This window comes from Balearica regulorum, chromosome 12 (assembly GCF_011004875.1).
Source record: "Balearica regulorum gibbericeps isolate bBalReg1 chromosome 12, bBalReg1.pri, whole genome shotgun sequence".
NCBI classification, from domain to species: domain Eukaryota; kingdom Metazoa; phylum Chordata; class Aves; order Gruiformes; family Gruidae; genus Balearica; species Balearica regulorum.
The window spans coordinates 13,373,806-13,401,380 of record NC_046195.1 but is presented as its reverse complement, the minus strand read 5'-3'; the positions used below and the strand labels follow the sequence as shown (position 1 = coordinate 13,401,380).

The following is a 27,575-nucleotide window of genomic DNA, read 5'->3' as shown; positions in this document are numbered from 1 at the left end:
ACCTGGAAGGATACTCTATCTCAGTCCTTGGGGTAGTCACCCAAGCTGTGCTTGGAATAGATCCCAAGACAGACTGTCTCCTGTGGAAAATATTCCCATTTCCAATAAAGATTACAAGGTAACTGGTTATTCTTTAAGATGCTGCTGATGAAATACCTTTACAACTCTGCTATGAAGATAAATAAAGATGTCAAAGCCCATCACTTCAAAGTTTTCTTGAACAGAGCCTCAAAATTTTAGTTAGAGCTCAGTCGTCCCTGACAGACTTCAGTAAAGGGCATAGTATTCCCAGCTCCTCTTGAAACCAAGGAAAACTGCAAGTGCTCATCACTGCCCATGCCTGACTACCTTTAAAGTAGATGACCAGATTGATTTTTATTGGAAGAGTATTACCAAAATGGTGGATGGTTGTGTCCTACAGTGATAAAATCTGAGTAAATGCCATACTGGTGCCACTTAACAGCCCATCAAGTCCAATGGCGCAGCTGGTAGGGTCAATGTCCAGATGTTTTTCATAACAAATTCTGACTGAACATCTGTGGGAAAAGCTGCAAAGGAAGGCTTTCTCTTACCCCAGCAGATAAAAATCAGCTTAACCCCAAAACATCAGATCTTACAGCCTTTTCAAAGACAGCCATGCAAACTACCCAGGCTGGCCATGGCAAAATCACCCTCTTCCAACAAAACGCTGAAGCACAAGCCTAACTTTAAGCGCATTAGCAGTCCTTTGAAGTCAACGGGACTATAACATGTTCAGAGTTAAACTTGTGCTTAAGTGCTTTATTGGATCAAGGCCACTGTGCATAGGCTTAACAAAATGATGACTTTCCTCTCCTTTCTGTGTAAAAAACCATATAAGTCCATTTGTAGTTATGTACCTAATTTAAAAAATAAAATTGATGGACATTTATAGTTTAAAAGAGTCGGTTGGTGTTCTGACCACACCTAACAGCTTACAGTCCGAAAGCCTGAAAGCAAATAACTTTTTTGGTAAAAGTATGACAGCAGCATACCAGAATTAGTGTTAGTTTTGTATACTGTTAGTTGAATGCATTAAAACATTCCAAAAATTATGTATGATGCATTCTTCTGAAATCCTGTATAAATGAAAGGAAATTTTGAACCACAGCAATCCTTTCATTCAGTAACCAATTGATTTATAAAGAAACTCAGAAAATTCTAAGCATTTTTTCTTTGACTTATAGCAAGCCTATAATATAATTGAGGTTTTCCTGTTGAATATTAGTGTCTGGTATTTTCCAGTGAAGTGCAAGATAAAAAAACCCTCCCAAAATACCTTTTATTCGACCTTGGCATTTGCTAAACTAGTCACATGGCTATTTAGCTATTAAAATCCTAAATTATAGAACTTTTCAAAGGATGACCATGTAAAAGTCATGCTTTGAGTAACTTCAACAGAAGCCAATGGTGACTGCTAATACAAAATTAGAGCAAGGAACTGACTGGACAGTGAGAGAGCTCCAGAGGTTGGCATTGTATCTGAATTTTGAGTTCAGGCAGATGATTGCTTTATTTTTATATTTTATTTATCATAAGCACAACCAAAGCCTGTGACAGATCATTAAAGCAAATGCCATCAGCCTCAGAAGTAATATATTTTTTTGCTCAGTGGCATTCACAGCACACACGTGGCAATGCTTTGGACACAATACTTCCCCCAAAGCAAATTCACTCTGCCTTTGATGGGCATACGCTCAAAGTGATCTCAGGTCAGGATTAAGCAGCATCAAAGCATTTGTATTATGATGCCTTGCAGATCATCAGAAATTTATAATGGAATGGATAGGACAGTGGTAACTGAAAATTTTCTGAAATCTCTAAGTTTGTAGCTGAGACTCCTCTTCTGATTAAAAAAAAAAAAGGAAAGAATGGAAAAATGCAAATCCAAGCAGGCAGAACTTTTCACAATCAGCCTTTTTGTACTGTCATTCTTCCCAGCACAATGTAGAAATCAAATGCTCCTATAATCTGCACAGATATAAATGATGTACACACTACAGATGCAGTGGAGTATGTCCATGCTGCAGTGTTGCCGGTCTAACACTAATGGAAATGTGCATTCACCTGGCACACTCTGAAAAAGCCAGTGTAGGATGACCTGGCAAATGAAGCAGTGACCTAAACTGCTGATGCTAAAACTGGGACAGAACAGCCCAACCAAACCAAATCAACCCTGAACTGAAAACGTAACTTAGTGCAGCCTTCTACAGCTTTCTAAAGACTTGGGGAAAAATGGCATCTCAATTTTTTTTTTTTCCTCATGCCTGCAGTTCTTGCTTTCAGTTAAGACAGGAAATGCCTAAATCCTGAAAAAAGGCTGCTCTTGCGATATTTCCAGTCCAACCCTACTGCGCCAAGGGGCCTGGATAGAAGTTTGCAGAAGCATCTAAAATGTTGGCTGGTTACTGTGGCAGAATTTTCATGATGCTGGCACCCTAGCCCCACAAAGCACCACCCCTGCCTGCTTTGAGCAGAGTTCACTGCCAGCTTTTATCAATCTCGAGTGTAAAGCCTTGGACAAAATCACCAGTCCATTTTCAGAGAAGCAGCTGTGAAAAATGTGTAATTCTCTATCACCAAAGGCACGATGGCAACATTTCTGTGAAAATGACTCAAACACAATGAGCAGCAATCTTTATGGGACACATATTGCACATTCAGTGACTGCAACTCCACACACAAACCTAGTGATTACTTTTTAGCTCAGGTTGCTGAAAAAATATATCAGCTTTGGAAAGCATTTTAGTTTTGTCCTAAGCCATGACAGGGAAAGGCAGTTGAGGTGTCTATTTCTTTAACTTATGAGTAACAAAAAGGATGCAAAAACCTTGCTGGAGCTTCTCCGCGAATCCCACTGTAACTAAGAAGGCTCAAGGGAAGAACATTTAAAATAATGATTGGTATCAACTGTCATCACATTCCACAACTAAAAACTAAGAAGGTCAGACCTACATTTTTCTTGGCCTCACTTTAAGGGCAGTCATTTTTTATTTTGCTAATAATAATAAAAAAAAATAAAAAAAAAAAAAAAAAAACCCAGCTTTTGAACATTCCCCCTCTATGTAAATTCAGGACACCAGCCGTGGTAGACCACAGCGACAGAAGTATTTATCTTCCACAAGCTACTTTTGGCATATCCGCCATTTGTGGGTTCTGAAACACAGCAGCATTTATTCTCTTATTCATTATCAACTAAAATATCACACGAAAGCACAGAAAGACAGTTGTAATAAAAGGATGGACTAGAAGTTGAGACTTCATATTGTGGTTTAAGTTTGGATGGCAAGAGAATAACTATAATTAAAAGTGATGGCATTTTACCAAGGAAATCATAAGCCTCCTGCTAGGCAGAGGTGGGCTGTGAGTTATCACTGCACCATGTGTAACAGAAAACAAAGTTAAACAGATCCAAAACAGAGGGAAATCTTGTTATAATTTACTCTAGGAGAAGTAACAACCTATTGTTACAGTTTCTTTTTAAATCCTAAACCCTGACCCAAAAATCTCACTCCAGCTAAAAGACAGGAGCAGTTAGGGCATGAGATTTAAACTTCTTGTAAGAATTGCTCTGACTACATGACCAACAGGCAATGTCCAAAAAAGAATGAAGTCAAGGATCAGTTATTTCTCATTGCTCCTTACCTGCCAGCTTCCTTAGAAGAATAAAGTAAGAGCAGGTGACAGCAGAAGACAGGCCAAAAGAAACTAAAGGGAAATCTGGCTGCAGGATTACAGCTGGGTCCCAGGAGAACCCAGACTAGGAAAGGACAGCACCTCAGCAACACTTCCGTCAAGAGAAGGATGGCAGAGTCAGTCATCAGAAAGAAGTGGCTGGAGAAACTTTTTAGACATAGGTGAAGATGCTTCCAGAGTAAGTGAAGAAGAAAAATAATCCAGGAAACTGCAAAACTGCACAGCTGTGACAGGACCTGCACTGAGAACTCAAACACATGGCTGCATTCACACTGTGAGGCTGCGGCGGAATACATTGCTAATGTCTAGGAAGGCATGAATAACTGCTTTCTTTGTAACAACAAGGTAGAAGGGAACCCATTACAAAGTTTCCGGCTCAGCTCTATTATATTCTAAATATACTCTGAACTGACATGCTGTGTCCCTGCCAGTCCTTCCTGCTTGTTCTGTCAGACTGCTGCTGAAGGATCCTAAAAACCTAGAGACTACATTAGCTCACAGTTACCACAGCATGATTTTGTAATGCCAGAGATCATTTTCTTTATAGCTTCATACTGAATCCTATTTAGAGGTGGCCTCATATACCTTCTTTCTGATATGCTGACATTCAACAGGCACACTTGATTGCATCACCCCCTTCGACAACCACACTTTATGTTTATATCTTTGCTACTACCCTGCCTGAATTCAGGGCCACCAATTTGGAGAGTGAAATAACCACTCACAGTAGGTTGACACTTGACTCAAGAGGCTAGAGCAGTGAAAAGTTTAAAGTCCAGTCACCATAACTATGCAAAAACCTGTTTGGCAAGAGGTTTCTTCTGTGAGTCAGTGCAGGTGTAAAGATTTTATTACTCATGATCACACCTGTTGGTGTTTGTGTGCCAAAAAGCAGAAATAGCTACATGGAGAAGAAAAAAATAATAAGTTATAGGGCACACTCCACTCTCAGAGCAATATAAATCCAAAGTAACTTCAGTAAGCTCATCTAAATGATTTTAAACTAACATTACTACAAATGAGTGCAGAATTTGGCAAAGCACAACAAAATACTGTTCAAAATCTCTTGTTAAATCCTTATAGAAAGTTACTACTTTCTAGAAAGTTATATACTATATATTTAATATATTAGATACATATATGTATGAAATGTACACAGGGGATGTAAGCAATTGTGTGGATGCCCTAACCTACAAGGAACAGGAACAAGTGTAGCTAGATTTAAGTTATGCTTTCATCCCCAGGACTTAAATGTTGCAAGGCTTACCCCCATCAGCTTGTAGGGGGGCTCACAAAATCCAGATGTTAGTTCACACACGCACGTGTGTAAAATATCACAACTTATCCCCATAGATTTAACTAAGCTCAGAGATCAGCAGGTTTTTCTCACTTTCTTTATGCATTGGTCTCACCCCCCAAGGAAATCCTGGCAATGCTACAAAGTACCTCTTAATTTTTAATACAACTACTATATTCTTGAGGTAACAGCAATGAGTGGGATAAAACTGAATTTATTTAATTTACATCTGCTGAAATGCTACCCAGCATTAATTAGGGCTTAATTAGGCTAAATTAAGATCCCTTTGCCTTGCTTGAACAATATAGGGACACTATAATAGAGCAGCTCTGTGTCATCCAGAACAGGAGCTCCAGAAGCAAAGCTATTGAGATGTAAAATTAGGAACAGCTCACAACACAACTCATCTCCCAAGGAGGGCCAACTGTCAAAGCAAACTGCACAGCAACAGTCATTCCAGATGATCTGCGAAACGTGCTGGAAATGTTTCTTCACTGTAAAAGACAATGTACTTACATTGGCTCTTCTGAGACTGTTCTTGTCTCTTCCATTTCATGCGCCTGTTTAAACCATGGCAATTTTGCTTCCACAGGATTTTTTTCTGGTAGAGGAAAGAAAAAGCATTCAATAATTCCTTAAAATCAAAGCAATATGTAGATGTTAGCATTATTCACCTTAGCACTTCACACTTTACGTTACCTATTGATCTAACGCTTTTGAATAAAGATATACTGGATAATAAAACAGAATTCACTAGAAAATTTCTTCATGATGTTTGAGCTCCATTCTGACACCCCTTTTTACTGAGACGGTACCAGTAATCCAATTTCCATCCCTGTTTAATCTTTTACTTCCCTCCTACATCTTCCCCAAATGCAGGCAGTTTCTAGTAGATTGTACTTTATATCTCAGTGTAATGGACTATCATCATAACTTAAGTTTATAGCTGAAGAGAAGCCAGAGCGTAGCAAACGTACATTGCTTTCCAGATAGACTGGCTTCATTAGAAAATTTTCACAGAAAATGTTTTTATTTTTGCGGAGTTAGCTGGCTTTCCCAAAATTTGAAGTTAATTTAAAAGACACTAGCTTTTTATCTGTCTATACAACCTACACTTTTGTGACGCTTTTTCTCAGAGTACTGTAAGCCAATTGAGGATCTGTGCCTCCAAACTTAAGTAAAACCCCAGAAGGTGGTTCTTAAAATTTCAGTGCTAGTTTCTACTTCATGGTTTAACCCAGAATAGTTTTCTGCTTGAAGAATTCTCTAGAGTCTGAAAACATCCTGAAGAGAAACATAGGGTTGTCTACAGAGAGCTTTCACTTTTTCTATGTAAATCTTCACGTTGAGTTGTGAAGGTCTGAAATACAGCCTTTCAAATAAAAACTGAAAGAATGGGAGTGGCACCCACTAAAATTTTCTGGGCCCAGAGGAACAGAAATGAGCAAAGGACAAGATATACTAGTTTCCCCCCCTCACCTCTATTTTTTCTTTTCACCTTCCTACCAACTGTTTCATGACTTACCAAATCTTTTAGAGAATATTTGTCAATTTACATCATTGTTACAGACCTTTTAAATACGCAGAAATGGAGAAGAGAGAAGGAAAACACTTTGAGTATAACTTAATGAACTGATGAGGCCCACTGAGAATGTTGACACATTTAATGAGATGCAAATAAACGAGATCCCAGGTGATACATACAGAGTATTATTCCTGTTTCAAGTATTATTGAACAACTCCTCCTCCCCATGTTGAACTCATTAATTCTGGTTTTCCCAATTTGACCAGGCTGTATAGATTTAGTTAGCACGTTCACCTCACGACAGTCTGGCCACATTATCAGCAAAAAATATCAGCAGGGCACTTTTCCTAGCACCAATAATTAAAATGCTTATTTCTGCCAAGACTGAAATAAGTCCTAGTAAATTCCAGCTTCTGGCATTTCTGAAAAAGGTTACCAGGGACTTTTAATTCTCTTAACAAAAATGTAAAACAATAACAGACCCAGACAAAATTCCAGTTACCTTTTGGCTTGTAACATGGTATTGGCACGATGCACTCCTCTTTTATGTGTAGTTTAAGTTGTGGATTACAGCCACCGACATGCTGCCCACGGTGGTCAATACACAGCACTACTCGGTAACGCAAGCCTCGGCCACAGGTCACTGTGCACTGCGGGAGACAATGCAACCATCTCACACTGCTTCTTTTTTATTATATTTACAAGTACTGTTAAAAAGCAAGTTACAAGTACTGATGATGTGTTGACTAAACTTTTTCCACAATCAATCAGGTATCAGAGACATATGAATTTGTCCCTGCATTGCTAGGTGAATAAAGAAAAGGTTGAGGCTGGAAAAAATGTCTAAGTTTGGGGAATGCAAGTGATTTCTTGGGGTACCGTAAAGCTTATCTGATTGGCACAGTCTGAAACAGAGGTGGCTATGTGCTGAGAATATGCTAGCTCTCAGTGGTCATTTTCAGTTACAGCTGGGTCAGACGTGCTGCAAGAACAGTTTCTTCACTGTATGTCAGTGATGTCATTTGGATGAACTAAGAAATTATAGAAGTGTTGAGCTATCTGACTGTATCAGATAACTACAGCCAAGATAATTTGGCTTTATGTTCTTGTTACTATAAAGAAAGGTAAGAATGCTGGAAAATCACCCTTGCAGACACGTCAGCCCCTAGACAGACATGCCTTTAGCTATTATAGGCAGTGAAATATTACATTTATCAAGAACTGAGAGACAAACGACCTGACTGCAAAGGGGCCTGACCTCTGGCTCTGATTTCTCCTCTGTGTAAAGCAGGAATTCAACAGGCATAAATAATTCTATATGCATTTTTCTCCACACAGACATGTTAACATTTTGATTATCAGGCCAAATTACTTAGAGCAAACTTCTCCTAGTAAGTACTACGAATTACACTTGCAGGGCTATTTTTTTTTAATAGCCCTGTGCTCACGAATACACAGTAACACAAGACTAGAGGCTTTCTTTAGAAAACAAGAATAAAGGTTGAAATTACTATTCAACTTACTTGAGACCATTCCATTGCCACCCATTTAGGACAATCAAACAGATTGCAGGTTTGAATGACTTTGGGCTTGGGGGCATACATGCATTTCCATTCTTCCACTTGCAGTATCTCTCCATGAATGGTCTCCTCTACACACACAAAACTTCTCCTCTGAATACCCCCTCCACAGGAAACTGAACATGCAGTCCAAGGGTTATGTTCCCACCTGGAAAAAGAACTCACATGTATGAAAAATAAGGCTATTTGTTTATTCCACTAACCTCTATTAAAAGTGCAAAATACTGAATTCAACCTTAGTGTCATTAAAACCCACTGACAGTTTGGTTGCTGGATTCTTACAACACAGTGAATATAAATACATTGAATTACAGAGCCATCTTGCATTATTCCAGGCTTAAATTCACATGCAAAATGAAAAGTAGAACTATAAATTTAAGTACATTTCCCAAAATAACTAAAAATCTTATTCTCATACAGGAGTTAAAGACCCTGAACATACTGAGTTCGGTTACTGGAATTACTGTATTTACAAATAGCTTAAATCATCTAAATGGAATATTTTTCATAGCTAATGTACCTGGTCAAATATGCTCCTCTTAACATTGTCAGAGATCAAGAAGCATATGTACTTGAGATTATATGAAGTCCAAAGACAAAGACAGATCTGTCTCTGCTGAGGGTGTTATTACCCACGGTTGCTCATCACTGCCCACATCATGCAGACTACCCTTAAATCTGTTCATGAAAGATTTTTTAATGAGAATTCTAATACTTGCTATGGGTAAACCCAGCCACTTCATTTCAAACTGTCTTCATCCATAAGGACTGTTAACAAATTAAATTGTGACAGGTACCATTTGGCTGGTCACCACTGCAGTTCTGCAAGTTTTCCACCCTCATTAAAATGCCGTTGAATGAGTTTGCATTCACACTTTCCAACTTGCTTCAAGCAAAAGGCAGCTGCTCATCCATTTCAGCTGCTTTGGCTAACCTAGCTGATTTATCCTGGAGCAGGGTGATGCACCCATTAAGGAAAACTACACAGCTCTGTCAGCCAGCAGAGCTGTGGGGTAGTAGCCTCCAACAGAGGGATGATAAAAAACCTGCTTGGAAGCGATGTCTTCAAAATGGACATCTATCCATGATCTTGGACCCAACTGCAATAAAGGTGGAAATTGCTGCACCATCTGAAGTGACAATTACTTGGAGGTTTTTAGGTTAAATGAAACTCTGTTTCATTTTTCTTTTGGTCTTAGCATGAATGTACATTTAAGCAATCACTTCTCAACAAAAGCTAACTTCAATAATGTCTTGCCCCTGTCATGTTTAGAGATAACAAGCTTCTATCATAGCATTTCTCCGTAAGTTTCACTGACCCCCATGCAATTTTTCCTCACCCTTCACACCCTATCTCTTGTTTGCTGTTCACCATCCACCCAAATCAAAGCTAAGCCCTGGGAAATTATTTTTGCAGCACATCTTATGGTTCATCAATGTCTTGTTAGTTTAAAACTTATTCCTATTACAATTGTAGGGGCTCAAAGGATCATGAAAAAAATTATATCTATTATGAACAATGGACTCAGCAAGTACTGCAATATCCCACCAAAATCAATTCATCAAGTGTAACTTAGCTATCAAAGGAAGTCATAATCTCTGAGTAGATGAAGCAAAGGCCTATAAATCAAAGGTAAATTTAAGTAACTACTACCCATTTTCTATGATACAGCAGTTAAATCAAGGACACTTCCTATTTTAAGCAATTCATTAAACTGCCTACAAAAACATATTAATCATGCTTAAGCTCAACAGAAGAGTATATGTAACATACAGCAAGCCATGAAATATTAACCATAGAATATATGCTCAAAAGCATTCAGAATAAAACTGTGCCCAGATACTGATATCATATCACAAGTACAAAATACATTTGAAGAGCAACAGTTACTTTTTTTTTTTTTTACTTTCATGAACAGCCAATATTAACTCATTTTCTTTTAAAAAGTCAGGAACTAAAGAGCAATTAACTGTTCAATGAATTAGCAGCTCATGGATTTATACATATAAGGCTCACTGTGCTATATGTAATACTAGCCTCACAAGTGTTTATAGCATAAAGTTTTATAGTTGTTTTTCTTTATCTCATCAGTTTCGAACACACTCCAGATCCCATACTCCCATAAGCATTTTCAAGATGGAGTGAGGTCCATGGCTACTGGGGAAAAGGGGGGTCTTGGGCAAGCAGTCAAGGAGATACTTTCCAGAACCCACAGCTGTCAAGGGATCCTCAACAGTCCAAGAAGTCTGAAATAAATGGAGGCATTCCAAAAGCTTTAAAAGAAAATTTTCATCCTGGGAAATTTTTCTATTTATTTCAAAAGAATTCTTCATCTGTAAAAATATTTCAGTGGGGCATTTACAACTCTAGCCACAGGAGAACTCTTTCAAGATCTTGCGGTGCACACCATGACTTTCCCACAACTTCCTTGTGTGAATGGGAAAGTAGTGGTAAACGCCACAGGACTGCAAAGCAGCCCTCCACATGGCCCTCGTGTTATGTAGGAGGTGTGATGTATGACTGCTGGTCAAGGTGAAGGAGTGTACAGCTTTGCTCAAGCGTATCTACAGCACTTGTATTTCTGTCTGCTTTGCAAGAACAGTCTCGGGTTAACATGTAAGAAACAGGTAAGAAAAGAAAAAGCCATAAGAATAGGTGACGAAGCCCCAGCGGAGCTGGCGCAGACTAACGCATTGCGGTTACTTGACAGGCAACAGCACAGAGAAAACACATCCTGCTACACTGAAGCAAGACTTGCATCCACGCTGGACCAGATGCACCTCATGATGCAGGTATGCAAACTGGCTGTTTCACCTGCTCTTTTCTTCCAGAAATTCCAGCAAGAAAAGGTGCTTTTACACCTCTGTTGTGTTTCTTTACGCACCCTCCCAGTGAAACAGCCTATATCCTCTCTCCTTCCTGCTGGCACCAACTCTGAGGTCTGCTTGGCTGTCTGCTATCTTACGGTTCTTACTCCTGAGCATCACCCAGGAAGACCATGATACCTTCTGACAGGACACACTGAGGTGTTGAAATGAGGTGGGCCTCTGCCTGTAGCTCTCAGTGTTTGAAATAAGAAAACCTCCCCACAGCTTTATCGCAGACAATCTATCTCGCCACAGTGTCATACAAACGTGCTGAGCACAGTAAAGCACAGAAAGGGGGATTAAATTTCTCTTCCAACTGGTCTCCAAGCCCTGAGCAGTTCAGAAGATGAAATACTCATGTAAATAAATTGTGCTGAGTTCCAGAGGAGATCTGAAGTACAAAGGAATTGGCAGCAGAAATGGAAGGAGAGACACACAGAATATAATTATGGAACTTTACGGGATAAAGCTGTAGAGGAAAAAAATCTCTATGTATGAAAGCCAAAGTACATCACAGGACAGCAGATCCGCAACAAGCGTAATTGCTACAGAAATAAACTATGACATTTATATCAGCTGTAATCAGTAGCTCCACTGAGCCGTGCAAGTCTATGATTTCATTCTTATTACTTCATATCTTTACTTCTTAAAAAAATACACATTATTCATTTCATGACATAATAAAGCAGAGGTTCAACTCAGATAAATATGCATCTAACTCCATCAACTATAATTCTTCACATTAACTGTAAATCTGGCTCAATGCTTTTTAGTCCTAACATCCTTTACAAAACATCTAAACCTTCCAGAGAAGTTTTACATTCTTGTGATTGATTCAGGTAAAATAAAAAAAAAGTTAAAAAAAAAAGTGCTTTGATGACTTCATTTTAGGCAATAGATATTCAGACAATTCAGTATCTTTAAAGTGACATGTCAGCCTTGATGTCAATAAATAGAATGTAGGTCTAAAGAAGAGCAGAAGAATGAGACCTCTCAAGGGAAAAAGAATTTCTAGAGTCCTGTAACACAGGAAGACATGTTCTGTAAAATAATATATTCATTGCATATATCTTCACAATAAAAACCTTTCAAGATGAGAACTCATTCATGCATTTTAAAGGATGCTCTTCTTGGCACTACAGCAAGAGAAGACTTAGGGGGACAACTCTTTATTCTAAAGTCTTCCACACTGATATTTTCAAGAACAGCATATTAACCCCTTACTGTTAAGCCAATCATCCAGAGCACACTGAAATAAATCACAAGCTTCAACAATGCGTACAGGATTGTTATAAACTTGCTCTCCCATACAGCAAAAAAATCAGATGTTCCATAATCTTCGTACTCAAATAGTATATTTCCAGTGAAAATTGTGCTAATGCTGACACATATGCTATCCTGATTATACATACCGAGGAAGTGGCTGGAAGTGATCATAGGGCATGATTTCTTTAAATCCATCACTGTCAACAAAATAAATATTGCATCATTATTTCTCATATCCGAGACTGTACATCAAGTACACACTTTTACATGTTCATGCTTCAAGTAAGCAATTCCCAACGTGAAATGAGGGAATCTTACATTCATTACACATTACCATTGTGGCAAACAATGACTTGTATAATCTTACATCTTCTGCAGGGATAGAGATCTATTCACCATACAGTTTCCCCACTTCATACCATCAAAAAAAAAAATTTAAACGAGCAAGTCTTTGGCAGAGGAATTTATTATCAGTGATCCTTTAGGTTTGTGCTACATTATTAACAAGAAAATAGTTACATACTTAATCTGTAACAAAGACCACTGAGGAACATAGGTAGCAGTGAAATAAATGCATAACAGGATTAATCCTACGCAGGTCCTGAATGGTGCTTAGGACCCTTCTAGAGCTATTTATTTGAACTGCACACCATAGAGAATGCACAAAGCCTTACTTCCAATAGTAAGAAATATGGTATTCTATCATGTAGGACTTCCCTTTTTCTGTCTGTATAAGCTAAATTTGCAAAGAAAAAGCTAATTACGCTCGCTCTTTCCCTAGTTTTCCCATTCCAGCTTTGCAATATTTGGCACCCATTGTCATTAAGTATTACTGAAGTCTTACCACTCCATATAGTGATCAACTCTCCAGGAAAAATCTTGAAAGTCTACACATCTATAACTGTTAGAGGTCACTATCAACAATTATGTTCAACAGGAATGAAAGGAAATGGACAGTTTAGCTATAGGAAATGAAATCCATTGAGAGTGTTTCCTTTTCTTCTTGCATATAACTCTAGCTCTGCCAGCTGGCATATTAATGTGAGGTTCTGGGACTTGATACTGTGATGTTATTTTAAGATTCTTTAGCACAGCCAGGAAACCTCACCAGACAATCCAAAAGTTAGTTTGAAATACTGCAGTGCAATTCAATACAATTTATGTATACTATAGCCTTCATAATTTGGCAATAATATTCTGTGGTATTTGTACCACAAGTATATTTACTTTGACTGACTTTTTTTTTTTTTTATTCTTAATTTAAAAAAACAAACAAACCCCCCAAACATTAATAACTCCAGTACAAATGAAGGAGGAAACTTTTATGGTAGGCAGATGAATAGACCAAGTTAAACCAAGTGCAAAACTTGTATGCTGACTGAGAACTGGAGCTACTGTCTGTCTAATGAGAAATCCTGAATGGCAGCATCAACAAATCCAAAAGCAGGCAAACAATCTGTCCTCCTCACATAATCCCTGTACTAGTGCTGTGCCACTCAGCAAAAAACATGACGTAGAATTAGCCCTTAAACAGACTAATTGGTATTTACAACATCTCCTTATAAAGCAAAGTCACATATTTTACACACTGAAGAAGTGCCACTAATCTGTTGGCAGTGGTGCCAGCCATCAGCCTCTAACATTTGCAATAATCAACCAAAATTAAGTAGCCCTAAAGATGAAAAGAACTGAAATTAAGTAAATACAATTGCTTATTCCTCAGTAACTATACCACACACTTGAATTTATTTGTCATACAAACCTAGAAGGGCAGGGATCCATGTTGCATTCTTTTAGCTTGGGCTTTGGTTTCTTATTTTCTGGATAGTAATGACAATAGTGGTCAGGAACAACACGCTTCAGACGAATATCCACGCATTCAGCTGAATTAAGCTGATAACCTAATGCAGAAGCAAAGTTAAATTTTGGCAATGGACATAAATTTAAGCAGCTTTATTTGCCCTCCCCTGCCAAATAATGCACTGTCCATGGAATTAAATTCCTGCGTTACTCTCCTTTGGTTTACTTTTAAACAGGGAAACACTGCACAGGAACATGCAGAATCAGATCTTCATTTAAGGCAATTCAGCATAACAATTATGTTAACCTATCTTAACACCAGATGAGGCTCTGGCACATTATTCTAATAATATTCAAAGAGTAAAAGCAGGAACACATGTACTGGAGCAGCTTACCTGGTTCTACAACACGTTCCACAATTTATAACTGCCCTCCCTCAAGGAGGAGTAACCATGTATGTTAGCTATACTACATAGTCATGCATGCTAAAAAAACCCAATAAAATACTTAAAACAGAAAGTGAGAGGAATTGAAGATGAGATCCAAAAACGTTGTGAAGTTAAACTATAGAAACCCGAGAAATAGTTTCAAGAACATTCCTAGTTGAAGAGCCAACAAAAGAAAATTTGAAGTAACAACTTGGAGAAAAAAAAAAAAAAAGACATGAGACTGGTTACAAGAAGAGATCTGAGTTTTATAAACCACTAGGTTGCTTTTTTGGCTAAGAAAAAAAAGACTCATTCAAAAGAGCTGACTTGGACTTAAACTGAGCAGAGGAGGAGGATGTTCTGGTATGTGCAAAGAAAAAAAGTTTGAAACCACAAGAATTAAAATCCAAATAGAGTCAATAAACTAATAGTACAAGTCCCAGTGTCTACTGCAAATGCTAAGTATCATATACCAATGGCTTCACTTGTGTGTCTCTTGGCTGATTCAAAGTGTCATCATGCATGAAAGTGATACCTATAAAGAAGAACTAAGCAGTTCCAGTGCTCAAAGCATGTATGTTCCAGTTGTAAGCACTGGAAGAACCCAGAAGATATGCCACTTGCAAACAAGATAAACACAGTTTTGAAACATTCTAGCTCATGCAAGCTTGACTGTGCTTTCTGAGATGCCCATCACACTCCTCCTTCCCACACATAAAAGATTACAGAATTAAATGTAGAAGCAGCATCCAAATGAGGAATAGTGATTCACTGATTCCAAGTCTGTGTTGTGAGGAACTTTTTCTTTTACTGTCGGTAAAAGGCACCAAACAGACAATCCGGATACTAAATCCACTTGAAGATAAGAAGTTAAACCAGGCAGCTGCAGTACAACCTCCCTGCATGCCTTGGTAATATGTCATTCTTAACGCTCCTACTTCATGAGTAAGCAGTAGGTTAGGTTCTGTGCTTCTTCAGTTAGTGGCCTCTCTCAGGACTGCCATCAAGAGTGTCAAGCTCTGTTGATAAAGGTACCAGTTTCATATTATAGACCAGCTACAAAGCAGGGCATTGAAAACACTGGCTAGTTTCAAAGAGGTTGACTTGTGGCTACAGTTTTTGAACTGTAACACCAGTCTGAATAAGGCTGGATTTGAGCGAATAACTTCGAAGGTAAATGTGTTCCTTGAGTTACCCAGTGTTCACATGCAGTCCTCTAAAATAACTGCAATGCTTTACACTTCCCTTGTCAGATAGGTTAGGGAAAAGTTCGTAAACACAGTACAGTGGAATTATCAGAGGATATGTATTGCCACTCACAGTTCCAGTAAGAATCACAATTCATGAAGCCAAGTATCTTGTAAGATACAGTAGTTTCCTGTGTGATTGCATATTATACCCATATATTGTCTGCATTTCAGATTCAAGTGAGGTGCAAGTGCCAAAATGAATGGTCCATCACAAGATCCTCAGACTCTGCTTGTGCTTTAAACATCTGTAACTCTTTTTACTCATGTCCCAAGTAACTATTTAAACCATATTTGTGCTCTGCAAGAAAATCACTCCAGTACCACTAGGATCCCTGTCTCTTTTTTAGGTGACCTGGGTAATGCTGGCTGAACTGAAACAGCCATCTGAAACATCACACACTCCTCCCACCATGAGGCCACGATTTTTGCAGACCAGACGTGACAAGCAGTGCTGAGCTGTACTTCATCTAACCATTGTATAACCTGTAGTGTTTAAACCAGGAGTAGACCCTGCGGCATGCTACCTGCTGCTCCAACTACCATCAGGAATAAGTGCCTAGGATCAGACACCCAGAGGTATTGATAGCAGCTGTTCCTTAAATTCCATTTACTTATTCTGCTTTCATTTAACTAATTTCTAAACTAAGTGTTCCAAAACTCTCCCTCTTGTCTACTACTGTGGCCAGAAATACCTTCTTCCTTCATCTCTCCATTATCCGTATTTTAAAATCTCATTGTATTTGTTTACTTTACAAAAATATCCTTTATTAATTGTTATTTTCCACTTTGGATGTCATATCTTTATTTCTTAATCAAAATTCTTATTCAAATTATCATTCCTTATGAAAAAAATGATTTCAAGTAATACAATATATTAAAAAAAAAAATCTATGCTTATACTAAATTAACCAACTTACCTGCTACTCTGTTACTTATTTTTCTGAAGAACCACCAGTGTGCAAAGAAACATAAACATTTAATCAATAAAAATGCAGAATGAAGGTTGTAAATCAGCCACTTTTAAATTTTAGCTGTAAACACTCCTGAAGAATTGCCATTACTTACCTCCTCCACATGTCACCGTGCAGGGGAAGAAGTCTGTTTGTCTCCATTGATGACTGATGGGTTGATAGAAAAAGAACTGAACCACACTCTCTTTTGATCCGGAGTACCTGGTCTGAAGAAATTTCCATTACAACGTGTATACTGCACTCCACTGTTCATGTAATTTCAAAACATAATTCATATATAATAGCAGTGCAGAGAGTAATATGACAACAGGCACAAAACCTCTAAAAAGTCTAGAGTAGCAATTAAATTTAAGTTTCCAATACTCAAATGCTTGTATGTTTCTTTGTTTTTCAAATTATCCAAGGTACTAACGTGACCATTTGATTATCAATCATTGATTGGCAAAGTTCTAACTGTATTCTTCTGCCTTATTTCTTTGTTAGCAAAATTTTTAAAATTTGCTGGAGAGGGAAGTCTATAATTGATCTAAGCACACTGGCTCATGTTCAGGCAAGACTAACTGCACATGTGGTATGCAAAATAAAAACTACTGAAAGTCTCTTTCTACAACATGACAGATAAAGCCAAGTGGTGTGACAATATTGAAACATCCATCATTTCCAATGGAAAAGCCTATGATTATCTTTGGCTTCAAATATTGATATGTTTCTACATATAAATATCCGCATGTATGATGTCAGCCATTGGTATGTGGTCTGGGTAGAAAAGAAATTCAAAAGGATTAGAAATGGTCAGCAGCTGGATTAGCAATATCTAAGGGAGATTCTAGGGTGCTGCTAGAAGCAATGCTCAGATTCAGTAGGTGGCAGTCTTCAATTGGATTAACACCAAGCCACTGCACAGCACCACGTTGTTATTCTTTTGGTAATATTCAAAACGGATTCCTGGCCATTTTTATCATTAAAAATCCTGTGGTACTTTTTACCACAGCAAAGACATTAACCTTGTAATGTTTTAATTTGTTTGGATATACTTGGTATAAATTATCTCTGGACTTCAATTAGAATTCCTTATTTGCTAGCTAAAAGATTTTGTTGTATTGCTACAACATGATTGACAGCCACCTACTCTATTGCACATACTAGCAATATCTTGGTAGATTTGTACATAGTCATATCCCACCTTGATAATGAAATCTGCTCCAAGAGGTCCCTGAATCTTTATGACTTCCCTGTCTGTACTCTTCTGAAATTCAACAGTTGTATTTTCTATGACAAACGTCCCAGGACCATTGAAACTGTGCTCTCCCTTGTCTCCTTGTAATGTCTTTGACTCTATAACTAGAGAAGAAATATGCAATTAGTAAAATTAAACAGGATATATTTTTCTTTTCAAGGAAGTCAGAAAGTAATGTTTACAACTTTGCCTTGCAAGTAACAGTAGCATATGTACATTAAAAAACCACACAGAATATCGGTGAGAATATTAGCTGCTTCAGATTATAGGCTGATACATAATTGCATGACATGTCAGCACAGGAATATCTGCCTGAACACACTATTCTCTCATACCAGAAGCACTTCTGGGACAGTTTTTCCTACACCAAGTGCTCTATACAGTTATAAAGCAATAGATTATGCAGGACAAGCTGAAAGAAACTCACAAAACAGGTAGAACACACAGAAAAATAACGCATACTTCCACGCAATCCAAAAGCCTAGCAATTTCAGCAGTCAGTCTCCAGAGAAGCCTGAATCATGTCAACCCCGCCAAACACTCACCTCAATACCTGTATCGCTCTACCCATTCCAGAGGTCACTAACTCAGCTTTTAATATTTCCCACATGAGCAAAAAGCAAGGCCAGGATCTGCATAACTACAGCACTGCCTGAGGGATGTCCCTTTCTCAGAACAGGTGGTGATGAAAACCCTTTTTGAGCTGTTCTGCCTTCCTTGGAAACTGATTAAACTAACAGCCCACAACCTCCAGAAGACCGATGAAGCATTTTAGGATTGGGTCACTTCCAGCAAACTGACTGAACTGTAAGTGGACAAAGGTAAAGGAAGATATTCATGCGGAAAGTAGAATTTTGGGCTCCACATAATGCAGCGTATGTGCACAGCAAGAGGCATGACTTGGTCTGGTTACAATCTATCAGGGCACTGCGTGAGAAAAGCATGAATCCCAGATGAGCTCAAGGCTAGCTAAAAGGAACCTTTTGATGAGCTATAAATACCCTCTTTCTCCATCTACCTTGCCTTTTTTGGTACTTTAAACAGTTACCTAATTCAGGTAAGCATCTGTTTTTACCTGCACTGAAAACATACTCTGAATGCTGCGGTCCATCATTATTTTTTTCTTCCTTAAGATTCTTTAAAACACAAATGCATTCTGGAGCATCCCCAACAAAGAGAGTGAAGAAACTCTAGAAGAAATTAACTTCCTTGAAAAGGTACCAACACTATCCCAAGTTTCTAAGCATTAGGTTCCACTATGGTCATAGGGATAACAAAGATCACATACATGGCTGGAAGGAAGTTCAAGAAAATATATGTTTCTAGGAAATTATGTTGATCGTAGCGTAGGAATCTAGTGGTGGATCAAATGTACTTTGTCAAGAGAAAAAATAAATCTTGGGGAATCAAAGTGCCCCACTGTCCAACGCATTTCCATTAGAAACAAATAGTTATAAACAAATCAAAGAAAAAAAACCAACAAGTATTTAGATGATTACTATATATTTTTGTTTGTTGCTTTTATGGAAGTTTTCTTTCCTGATCACATTACTAAATAACCTTTTAAATATCTGGAACTCAGCATTCTTGGATTAAACTTCTGCAAGCCTTGACCCCGAACTTACACTGCCTAAAAGTAAGTATTAATGCACGGTGCCTGTTATTCTGTCATTTTGTTGAATACAAGTCAAATCAGCAAATCTCAAGTATTCCAACTCCGCACAAAGTCAGTAAGATCCTCAGGAGTACAGGACTCCTTTGAAACTAGCATTTGAGATTGCAAAGCAAGACATCTGGCTTTTGCAAAAAAGATTTTAAAGATGTTAATTTGGTGACCTCAGCTGCATTACTTTACAGTCTTTATGTTAATTTTCTTAATAAAAATAATTGTGTTTTTCTAAGCACAAACCAAGAATATTGTTCAGCAACCAACAACATAACTCACTGACAGCTGACATACATTTAGACGTTAGAGCTAGACTAGATTTGAATCCAAAGCATGTGTTTATTTGCAAAGTCCAGCTATAGAGTGATGGCCTGTATCTCTGGAGGTCGTGTCAGTGAAGCTTAGAACAGCTGCTCAGATTTTCCCAGAAATGCGTCACACGGGGAGATGAAGAGCTATTCCACAGCACAACAGATAACCTCTGATGCAATATATTCCTGCTCAGTAGTATCTAGTGCTTGTCATCACAGACTTCTAAAACAGAGTGAAATCAAGCATCTAGTGTATGTAACACATATGTAACATAATAATTCTTATTAGGGAGCGGTTCTCAAAAAACAAAACAAAAAACTATCACGTAATGGATTTCAGAGCGGTAACTGGGAACAAGGGTTTCACCAACTGGCTTATAGGCAAGGTTTAGAAAAGAATTCACCAAACGTATTCATTCTGCAGGGTCCTGTAATCCTGGAGAGGTAGGAAGTTTGACTTGAAGAGTAAGCTTCCCCATCCTAAGTTAGGGAAACATTTCCTTGAGGGGTCTTTCAGACTCCAGATGTGCAGAGTCATAAGGACAGGCAATTCTCTTGAGTGGTCACCTGTTTCTGTGTCTAACAAGATGATCACTGGTGCCAAAGACCTATGACTGTCTGGTTTTGTGTTACTTCCCCTTACCTTGATAAAAAGAACGTTTTCCCCATGGGAATGCCTTGCCCAGCTGTGGATGGATGATCCACTGCAAAAGCCTCCCATACTCTTAGTGGCAGGGAAGAGTAGGGCAGCGTGGCATGAGGAACCCACCACAGATACCTCACTGTGTAGAGAGATGTATGGAAGAATACCCAGGGAAACAGCTCCTACAAGTCATGTTCCTACCCAAAAGCTCCCTCTTTTCCATGCAATTCATTTGTAGATACCGCAATACAGGAGCCCAAAATAAAACATGCATTCTTTTCAAAATGCAAACAACATTGTTTCCCTCTTGGCATCTGTCAAAAGACAAAGCAGTGCATAGCTGTATAGCTAAATATGGCCAAGTGATGCAAATCACTGCAAGCAGGAAAAAAAATTGACAAAAAGGGAAAAAAGAGTTTCAGTTCCTTTTAGTGAATTTTAACCTCCCAAAGTTCATGAACTCAGTTATCTAGCATTAGCCACTTGTGAAAATATTAGCTTCTGGTTTTCCTGTTTCTTCTGCTGGAGGATTAATTTCAGGGAACTTTCAGTCTTTCTTTTGATTCTAATGCTCTTAAAACAACTGCTAGAAAAGCCATAATATAGTCCAAATCAGAAACAAAACCAACACCATGAAACATTTTATTCATAACCATTTTTGTACTAAATATTTGGTTATTTTCCACCAAATCATTCACAAAACCCAAGCAGAAGTACAAGAGAGACCTATTTCTAAGAAAACTCAAAGTAACACCTTTGCTCTCTGATGAATCTGTTGCCTGTCTTAAAGTGTCTATACACACAAAATACTTATTCTTACCAGCTACAAAGAAATGCAGTCTTTCCTAAAACACTAAGATACCAATTGTAAAACAATGTTCAGAGCATTTATTTGCTTCAAATCTGTTATGCACTACATCTCCAACCACATTTCCATTTTTGATTAATCCAGCAGCTGTGTTTCCCTGGAACAAGAGCAGATCATAAAGCCCAGGATGAAGCACAAAAGAACACAAGATAAAGGGAAAAGTGCCAGACTCTCCATAGTGCTCTTCGAGCGTGCATTATTGCTGCTGACTTTACTTGAAGAGCAAATACATAGCAGCAACAGGAGGTGGTATAAAATTCTGCAGTAAGTAGTCCCTGCTCCACCTGTTAAATTCAACTCCTTACAAGCCAGGAAGAACACCTCTGACAAATGGAGCCTATAATGATAGGTGATTATTTTTTTAAATTCTGCCTTTATTTATACAGCACACTCACACAGAAGTCAATGAAGTTGCAGAACAAAGATCACTTGCTGTTTTCTGTTAATGGACAAACAGCCACACACATACATGCAGTCAGAAAGGTGGACAAGCAAATTGTCCCAAAGCACATCCCCTAGAACATCGATTCTTGAAGATCTGACTATAACGCCAGAAGCAATTTCCACCTCCCTCCCCACAACACCCCTCACTTGTTTTTCACCTCTGTCTTTTTAAATATTTTAGGTAACAAATGTCTAAATCCTTACAGATTTGCAAACAGATGTGCTGGGGGAAGTGGTTAAAGGAACATTTTATAATTCTCATCCAGCTAGAGAACTAGCTAACAAAGGTAATGCCAAGCCACAGCTTCTTTACGGAACCACCCTGGGTGGGAAGCCAGGAGCACTCTGTACTTAGTTACAGAGTTGCTGCTGCATTCCTCAGGAGCTTTCCAGAAATCCCCCAGGAGCCACTCAATCTAGTAGTTTTTCCTCATACGAAGCTGAAACAACAACTTCCTTCTGCAGAACTACTTAAGACCAAGAGTTCTGACCTGAACTGGTCAGGATCACTCCTTCATATATCCATCGCAGTAGTTTTATATGAACATTACTTATTTCAAGATAAGTTCAGCTTTGTACTTTGTTGATATCAGTGTTAAATACCTAGAAGTTATTGTCACTCTGGAGCTGCTCTAAAATAAAAGTCTTACTCAATTTTTTCTTTGAAAGTAAATGGCAATATATTTTTCAAAGCAAACAAATAGGCGAGCAATTTTGAAATAAAATGCATTTCTATCTTCTTTTCAAATATCTCAGAGCCAAAGTCCTTTTTATTTCTATGATTCAGACTAAGTCTTCCACTTTTACTAATAAAAATTGCTCAAAATGTTAAATGAATGGTTTATTTCATTGCTTGGTATGGCAGTCCCACTTATCATTGAAACAATTAGTTAGTTATGTAAAATAGATGTGTCGGTAAAGAAATTACCATAGATACTACCATCGGCCTTATACAATATATTAGAAAACAAACGCCTAACAGAAAAGCGAGCTGTTTCTTATAGATGCTATATAATGACCAAAAGTATTACAAGGAAACAGGACTTGTGTAGTTTATGCATTTTGGTTACCTTACCTCATTTTTACCTAGATTACTTTTCCTTGAACACTGCTCACTGATGAAGCGTGACTTGAACTGGACTATTTACACTCAGACTCTTCAACAGAAATCTGGTGCTGGGTTATGAGAGTACTATCAATCCCACACATAACACTTTGAAAGTAATTTTAAAGTAACTGTTTGCATGTAGCTTAAGAGTGACTGTATTTTAGAATTACTTGGTTTAAATAAATTTAGAAAACACCAGTATGCATACTTTTTTTTTTTTTTAAACTAAGTGGACTTCCAGTGTTCTGTAGGACTGTCTTCAGGCTTGATATTAAAGATGGGAAGAGGAATTAAGGTCATGATCTTACCCATATTCCCAAAGTTTGGATGAGTTCAGATATAAGATTCTGTTCTTATCTGCTGCCTATGAATAAACACATAAAACAGCTCAGTCATACCAAGGTGTGCTGGTCCTTTTAGTGTAATTCTCACACTGCGACTCCCATGCGGTACAGCAATCACGGTTTCTTCCCCTAGGAAAATTAAAGAACTGGTTTAGAAGTTATCTTGCATCAGGGAATTTGCACATCGCATAACTAGACTGAAAACTGTCAAACCTGTCTAAGAAAATATTTAACAGGCTTCAAAATTTTTATATTAAAATTAATCATGTTATTTTATTAAGTACAGTATACTGAGTCTGTTTGCCATGCTGTGCATATATTAAAACCTACGAATGAACTTGTAAATCTTTCTTGCTATTGGAAAATTATTTGCTATTAACAAAACCAACTGAAATGTCAGTAGTGTATTAGGAACGTATTTGCACTCTGTTATCCTAGTTTTATTTCCTAATCACTGAATTGACATAAGGAATCTGCTAAGTAGTACTTCCCCCTTACAAAAATCTGCAGCTGTTCAGTTTCATTTTGCCCACACCTCATTTCCTGCTGCAGGTCACAACTTTAATAAGTGGCAGGACTTGCAGGAAATAAATCATCTACTTAACACTAACCCTTAACCAATTACAGACCAGTTAAGAGCAAATATATATTAGTTATAATGTATATGTTATAAGAGTGTCTGCATCTAACTTACCATATAAGATCATTCCTTCCAGTAAAAGCCCCAATTTAAAATTAGCTATAAACCAAACCAGCCCTGAATAGGACATGTCAATACAAACCAGCTTTTAGCTGCCTGAATGGCCTCATCACATATAGACGTACAACACACTTACTTCAGTGCATTTTACAAAGGCAGAAAGTTATTACTTTCCATTTCAAATGTAGGAAATCTGTGATTTGCCCAAGCAAACTGAGTTAACAGTCAAATCAGAGTCTTTCATGCCAACAAGAGCAGTGCTCTCAGACAAGGGTATGCACGGGGCACGGCAGGGATATCGCAAAAGGACGAGAGAAGCGTCCAAGCAGCGAAGTACCAACGCGCTGTCTCCCATTTCCATCACGGCCCAACTGCAAATCTTTGAGGCAGGACTTGCAAGCATGGGCCCGTTGCAGGTACACCCCACAGAGGGTGCTCTGCTCAGCGAGGGCATTAATATAGATCTAGGGGATGGTGTAGTAGAGGAAGCTCATTTTTGCAAATTCAAAAAGTAATGCGAGTTGAAGGTCAGTGATACGTCGGCTCCAGAATTACTCATACAATATTTAGAGGAAAAATATTCAAGTTTAAACTAAAAAATAGTTGAAGAATGTTTCTTTCCACTTTAAACTGGACCCTTTTATAGTAGATGCTAAATTATCAGCTTCTGGTTTACATCTCCTTCGCATAAGTATGAAATCCTGCCAAATGTTCAGGATACTTCAAGCAAATACTGCAATTATTTTTTCTGAAATAAACACCTTCTTATGTTACAGTTTTTATATCGCCAATTTCTAGGAAGGTCATTTAAATATAACAATTTATTTTGGATGTAATAAAATATGATCTTTATTAATTTCATACTTGGGTATTCCACCAGAGTGCAAAATACTACAGTAAGAACAATAATACAGCTAAGGAGCCCTGGAAAAAACATTAACTACTGAATCACTTAATATCTTTTTGCATCTTGGTTTTTCATCAGACGAATTGCTAAAGATAGCCAGAAGGTAGTGGATGTGTGTATCTTTAAAGTAAGGAAATAACTACTGAATTCATATGTGCTCTACAGTATGTGAGAGAAAGCAGGTTTGAGGGGCCCATCTGTCCCTACTTGGTCAGGAATTGTATCCCATCTTGACAACCAACCAGCAGTTACAGCACAAAAACCTCAAATAAGAGTCTGATTATGACCAGTTCTGAATACATGAACTGCTGTTTTGAAGTGGAACCAAGAGCACTCTGCACTGAATGGGCAAGGCCCAGATTTGCAGATGTGCAGTGATGTGTAGGACTGCTCCTCTTGAGAACAACCAGGGTCGTTCTGCTGTGCTTCCTCCACCTCCTTAGAGCAAGCTCCACTCGCCTCGGCAGGCCTTGTTGATCCCTTTTCAGGATGCTTCACATTCCTTTAGCAGTACTACAGACATTCCACCCTCACCGAAGAACTCTCTGATATGGTCCAAAAGTCTCATGGGGGTGCTAAATTTGGTGTTTCTCTGCAGCAGAGACAATATTACCAGAAAGTATTTTATATGCATTAGAGAAGATGACCACAGCGATGTTCAACCTCTGCAGGCCCACAGACCTGTCAAGAAGTCTGACAGCAGGAGATTCTTGTAACCTGACTGAGATAATTATGACATAGGGCAGTATTTCCATGAGATGAAGTAAATTATAGGGAAAAAAAATAAAAGTGACAGTTTTGGAATTCTGAACCAAGATCGGGAATTGGAAGAAAATGGGACAGAGCTGACCTAAGGGACTTCCACCTTCTCTTGAGGACAGCTTTAACATCCTATGAAACAGTAGTTACAATTGTTCAGGTCTGGCTCCAAAACTATATATTCCAAAGGTCTCCGGTTCTCAATTGAAGCATTTAATTCATATTCTTAAAGGAACGCAAAGCCCTGCAAACCCATTTAGAAATGGTTATACTGTATATTTCCCATTAAATCAGTAGGATCCACACTGTTAAAAGCAGTGAACTCTTATGAAAACATGAAGTGAAATTGCTACCCTGAAATCAATACTTAGAATTTCCAATTATGTCTTTTCCCCCCTGCCCTTATACTCTTTATGTATCTTTGAAAGTTAATTGCTGACCTTTATCTAAAGCTAAAAACAAATAAGCCCAAAATTGTCTGGAACATGCAGAATCACTAGACTGTAAAACCTGATTTTAGACTCACAAAGCTCACCTTAAAAACTGAGAAACAGGTGAGATATTGTCTCTCTATTCTAACACTGCTTCCACTGTAGTGATTCCCAAGGCATGTGGGTCATCTTTCTCCAGCACCAGCTTGAAATGGGCTTTCTGCTTTTACCAGGGCACTCCCTCAGCAAATGTGTGTGCACACACTGCACACAGCACTTGCTGATTAAGCTCCTGGATTGCTTTTACTTTAGATGGCAAGGTTTGATCCTGTTTCTATGGTGTTAATGTGGATTTAGATTTTGGATTTCAGTGAGAGCAAGATCAGACTCCCTGCTATGGTAAGACTGGGAGCTAATCCCCAGGATCAAAATAAAGGAGCCACATTCCTGAGCTCAATCCAATTCAGCAGGTTTTATTTATTTTTCCATGTGGGTCATGGTGGACCCATTTACTGTTTCACATATGGGCCAGTTGGGATTTTTCCCCCTCTCCTCTTACAGCAGGGCAAAGGGTTTATTTCAGGCCTATAAAAACTGTTTCTTTCCATGTATTTGCTCAGCACTTATCTCCTGGTCCTCCAGTTCTGATCGAAGGCCTATGTGTTCTCAAAATACGAAGAACAATGGTCCAGGAACAACTACCAGCACGAGGGAACTGAAAAGCTCAAAATGTTTGGAGTCTTATCGCAGTGGCTTCCCTCATCCACTCTAACATTAGGCATAATTTCAGAAGACATTGGTGCTGGGGTATGTGCTGACCTGCCTAATTGTAAGACTCTGTGCAAAGCCAAATACATACTCTTTAAGAGACACCTGAACTAGATAGGTACGTGCTACTGAAAGCAGCAGTTATATATCATGACTCTAAAAGTCACATCGCAAAACCTATGTGGGCACTTCCTTTCTGTCCTTCCCTCTCCAGTCTGACACTCTCCGACTCCTCTGTGCACTGGTCTTATGACTCAAGGCTGCCTCTTCCTTTGAGAGTGCCAATTCTTTGCATTGTTGAGTAAGTATTTCTAAGGTGTGGTAACCTGCTTTTGAGACAGTGTCCTCAACTCATTTTAGTAACAGACTTCTTTCTACTTATGGACACCTCTTCTAAAATTTGTATGCGCTGGAGAAAGCGTACAAAGACACACAGTAAGCAGCCTATCAAGAAAATGGATCTCAAGAAAATACAGTGTGAAATAAACAATGAAATAGCCAATGTTCTTACATAGGAATTTCTCCAAGTAAGACAAGAGAGGTCAGGAAAGTAAAGGAGGAGGCTTCGTACTACCTAAAATAGCCCCAAGTAAACCAACAAAACTAAACGGATCTGTAGACTGAAATACTCAGTGCTGAAGATCCAGCATCCGCACTATACACATTGCAGGTGCTTCTCTTTGGACTAAC

The 27,575-nt window shown here is 38.4% G+C and overlaps 1 protein-coding gene across 6 annotated transcripts in view; it reads right to left on the bottom strand.

The window, feature by feature from the left end:
- ADAMTSL3 (ADAMTS like 3) overlaps nt 1-27,575 on the bottom strand; it is a 186,723-nt gene that overhangs the window by 45,218 nt on the left and 113,930 nt on the right. For all 6 annotated transcript variants that reach the window (XM_075764065.1, XM_075764067.1, XM_075764062.1 and 3 more), the window contains 8 exons: nt 23,375-23,449; nt 17,883-18,040; nt 16,794-16,905; nt 14,013-14,151; nt 12,397-12,447; nt 8,060-8,264; nt 7,039-7,186; nt 5,528-5,612 (listed from right to left, as the gene is read on the bottom strand). In XM_075764065.1, coding sequence (XP_075620180.1) covers nt 5,528-5,612; nt 7,039-7,186; nt 8,060-8,264; nt 12,397-12,447; nt 14,013-14,151; nt 16,794-16,905; nt 17,883-18,040; nt 23,375-23,449 — 973 coding nt within the window. The remainder of the gene's footprint in view (nt 1-5,527; nt 5,613-7,038; nt 7,187-8,059; nt 8,265-12,396; nt 12,448-14,012; nt 14,152-16,793; nt 16,906-17,882; nt 18,041-23,374; nt 23,450-27,575) is intronic.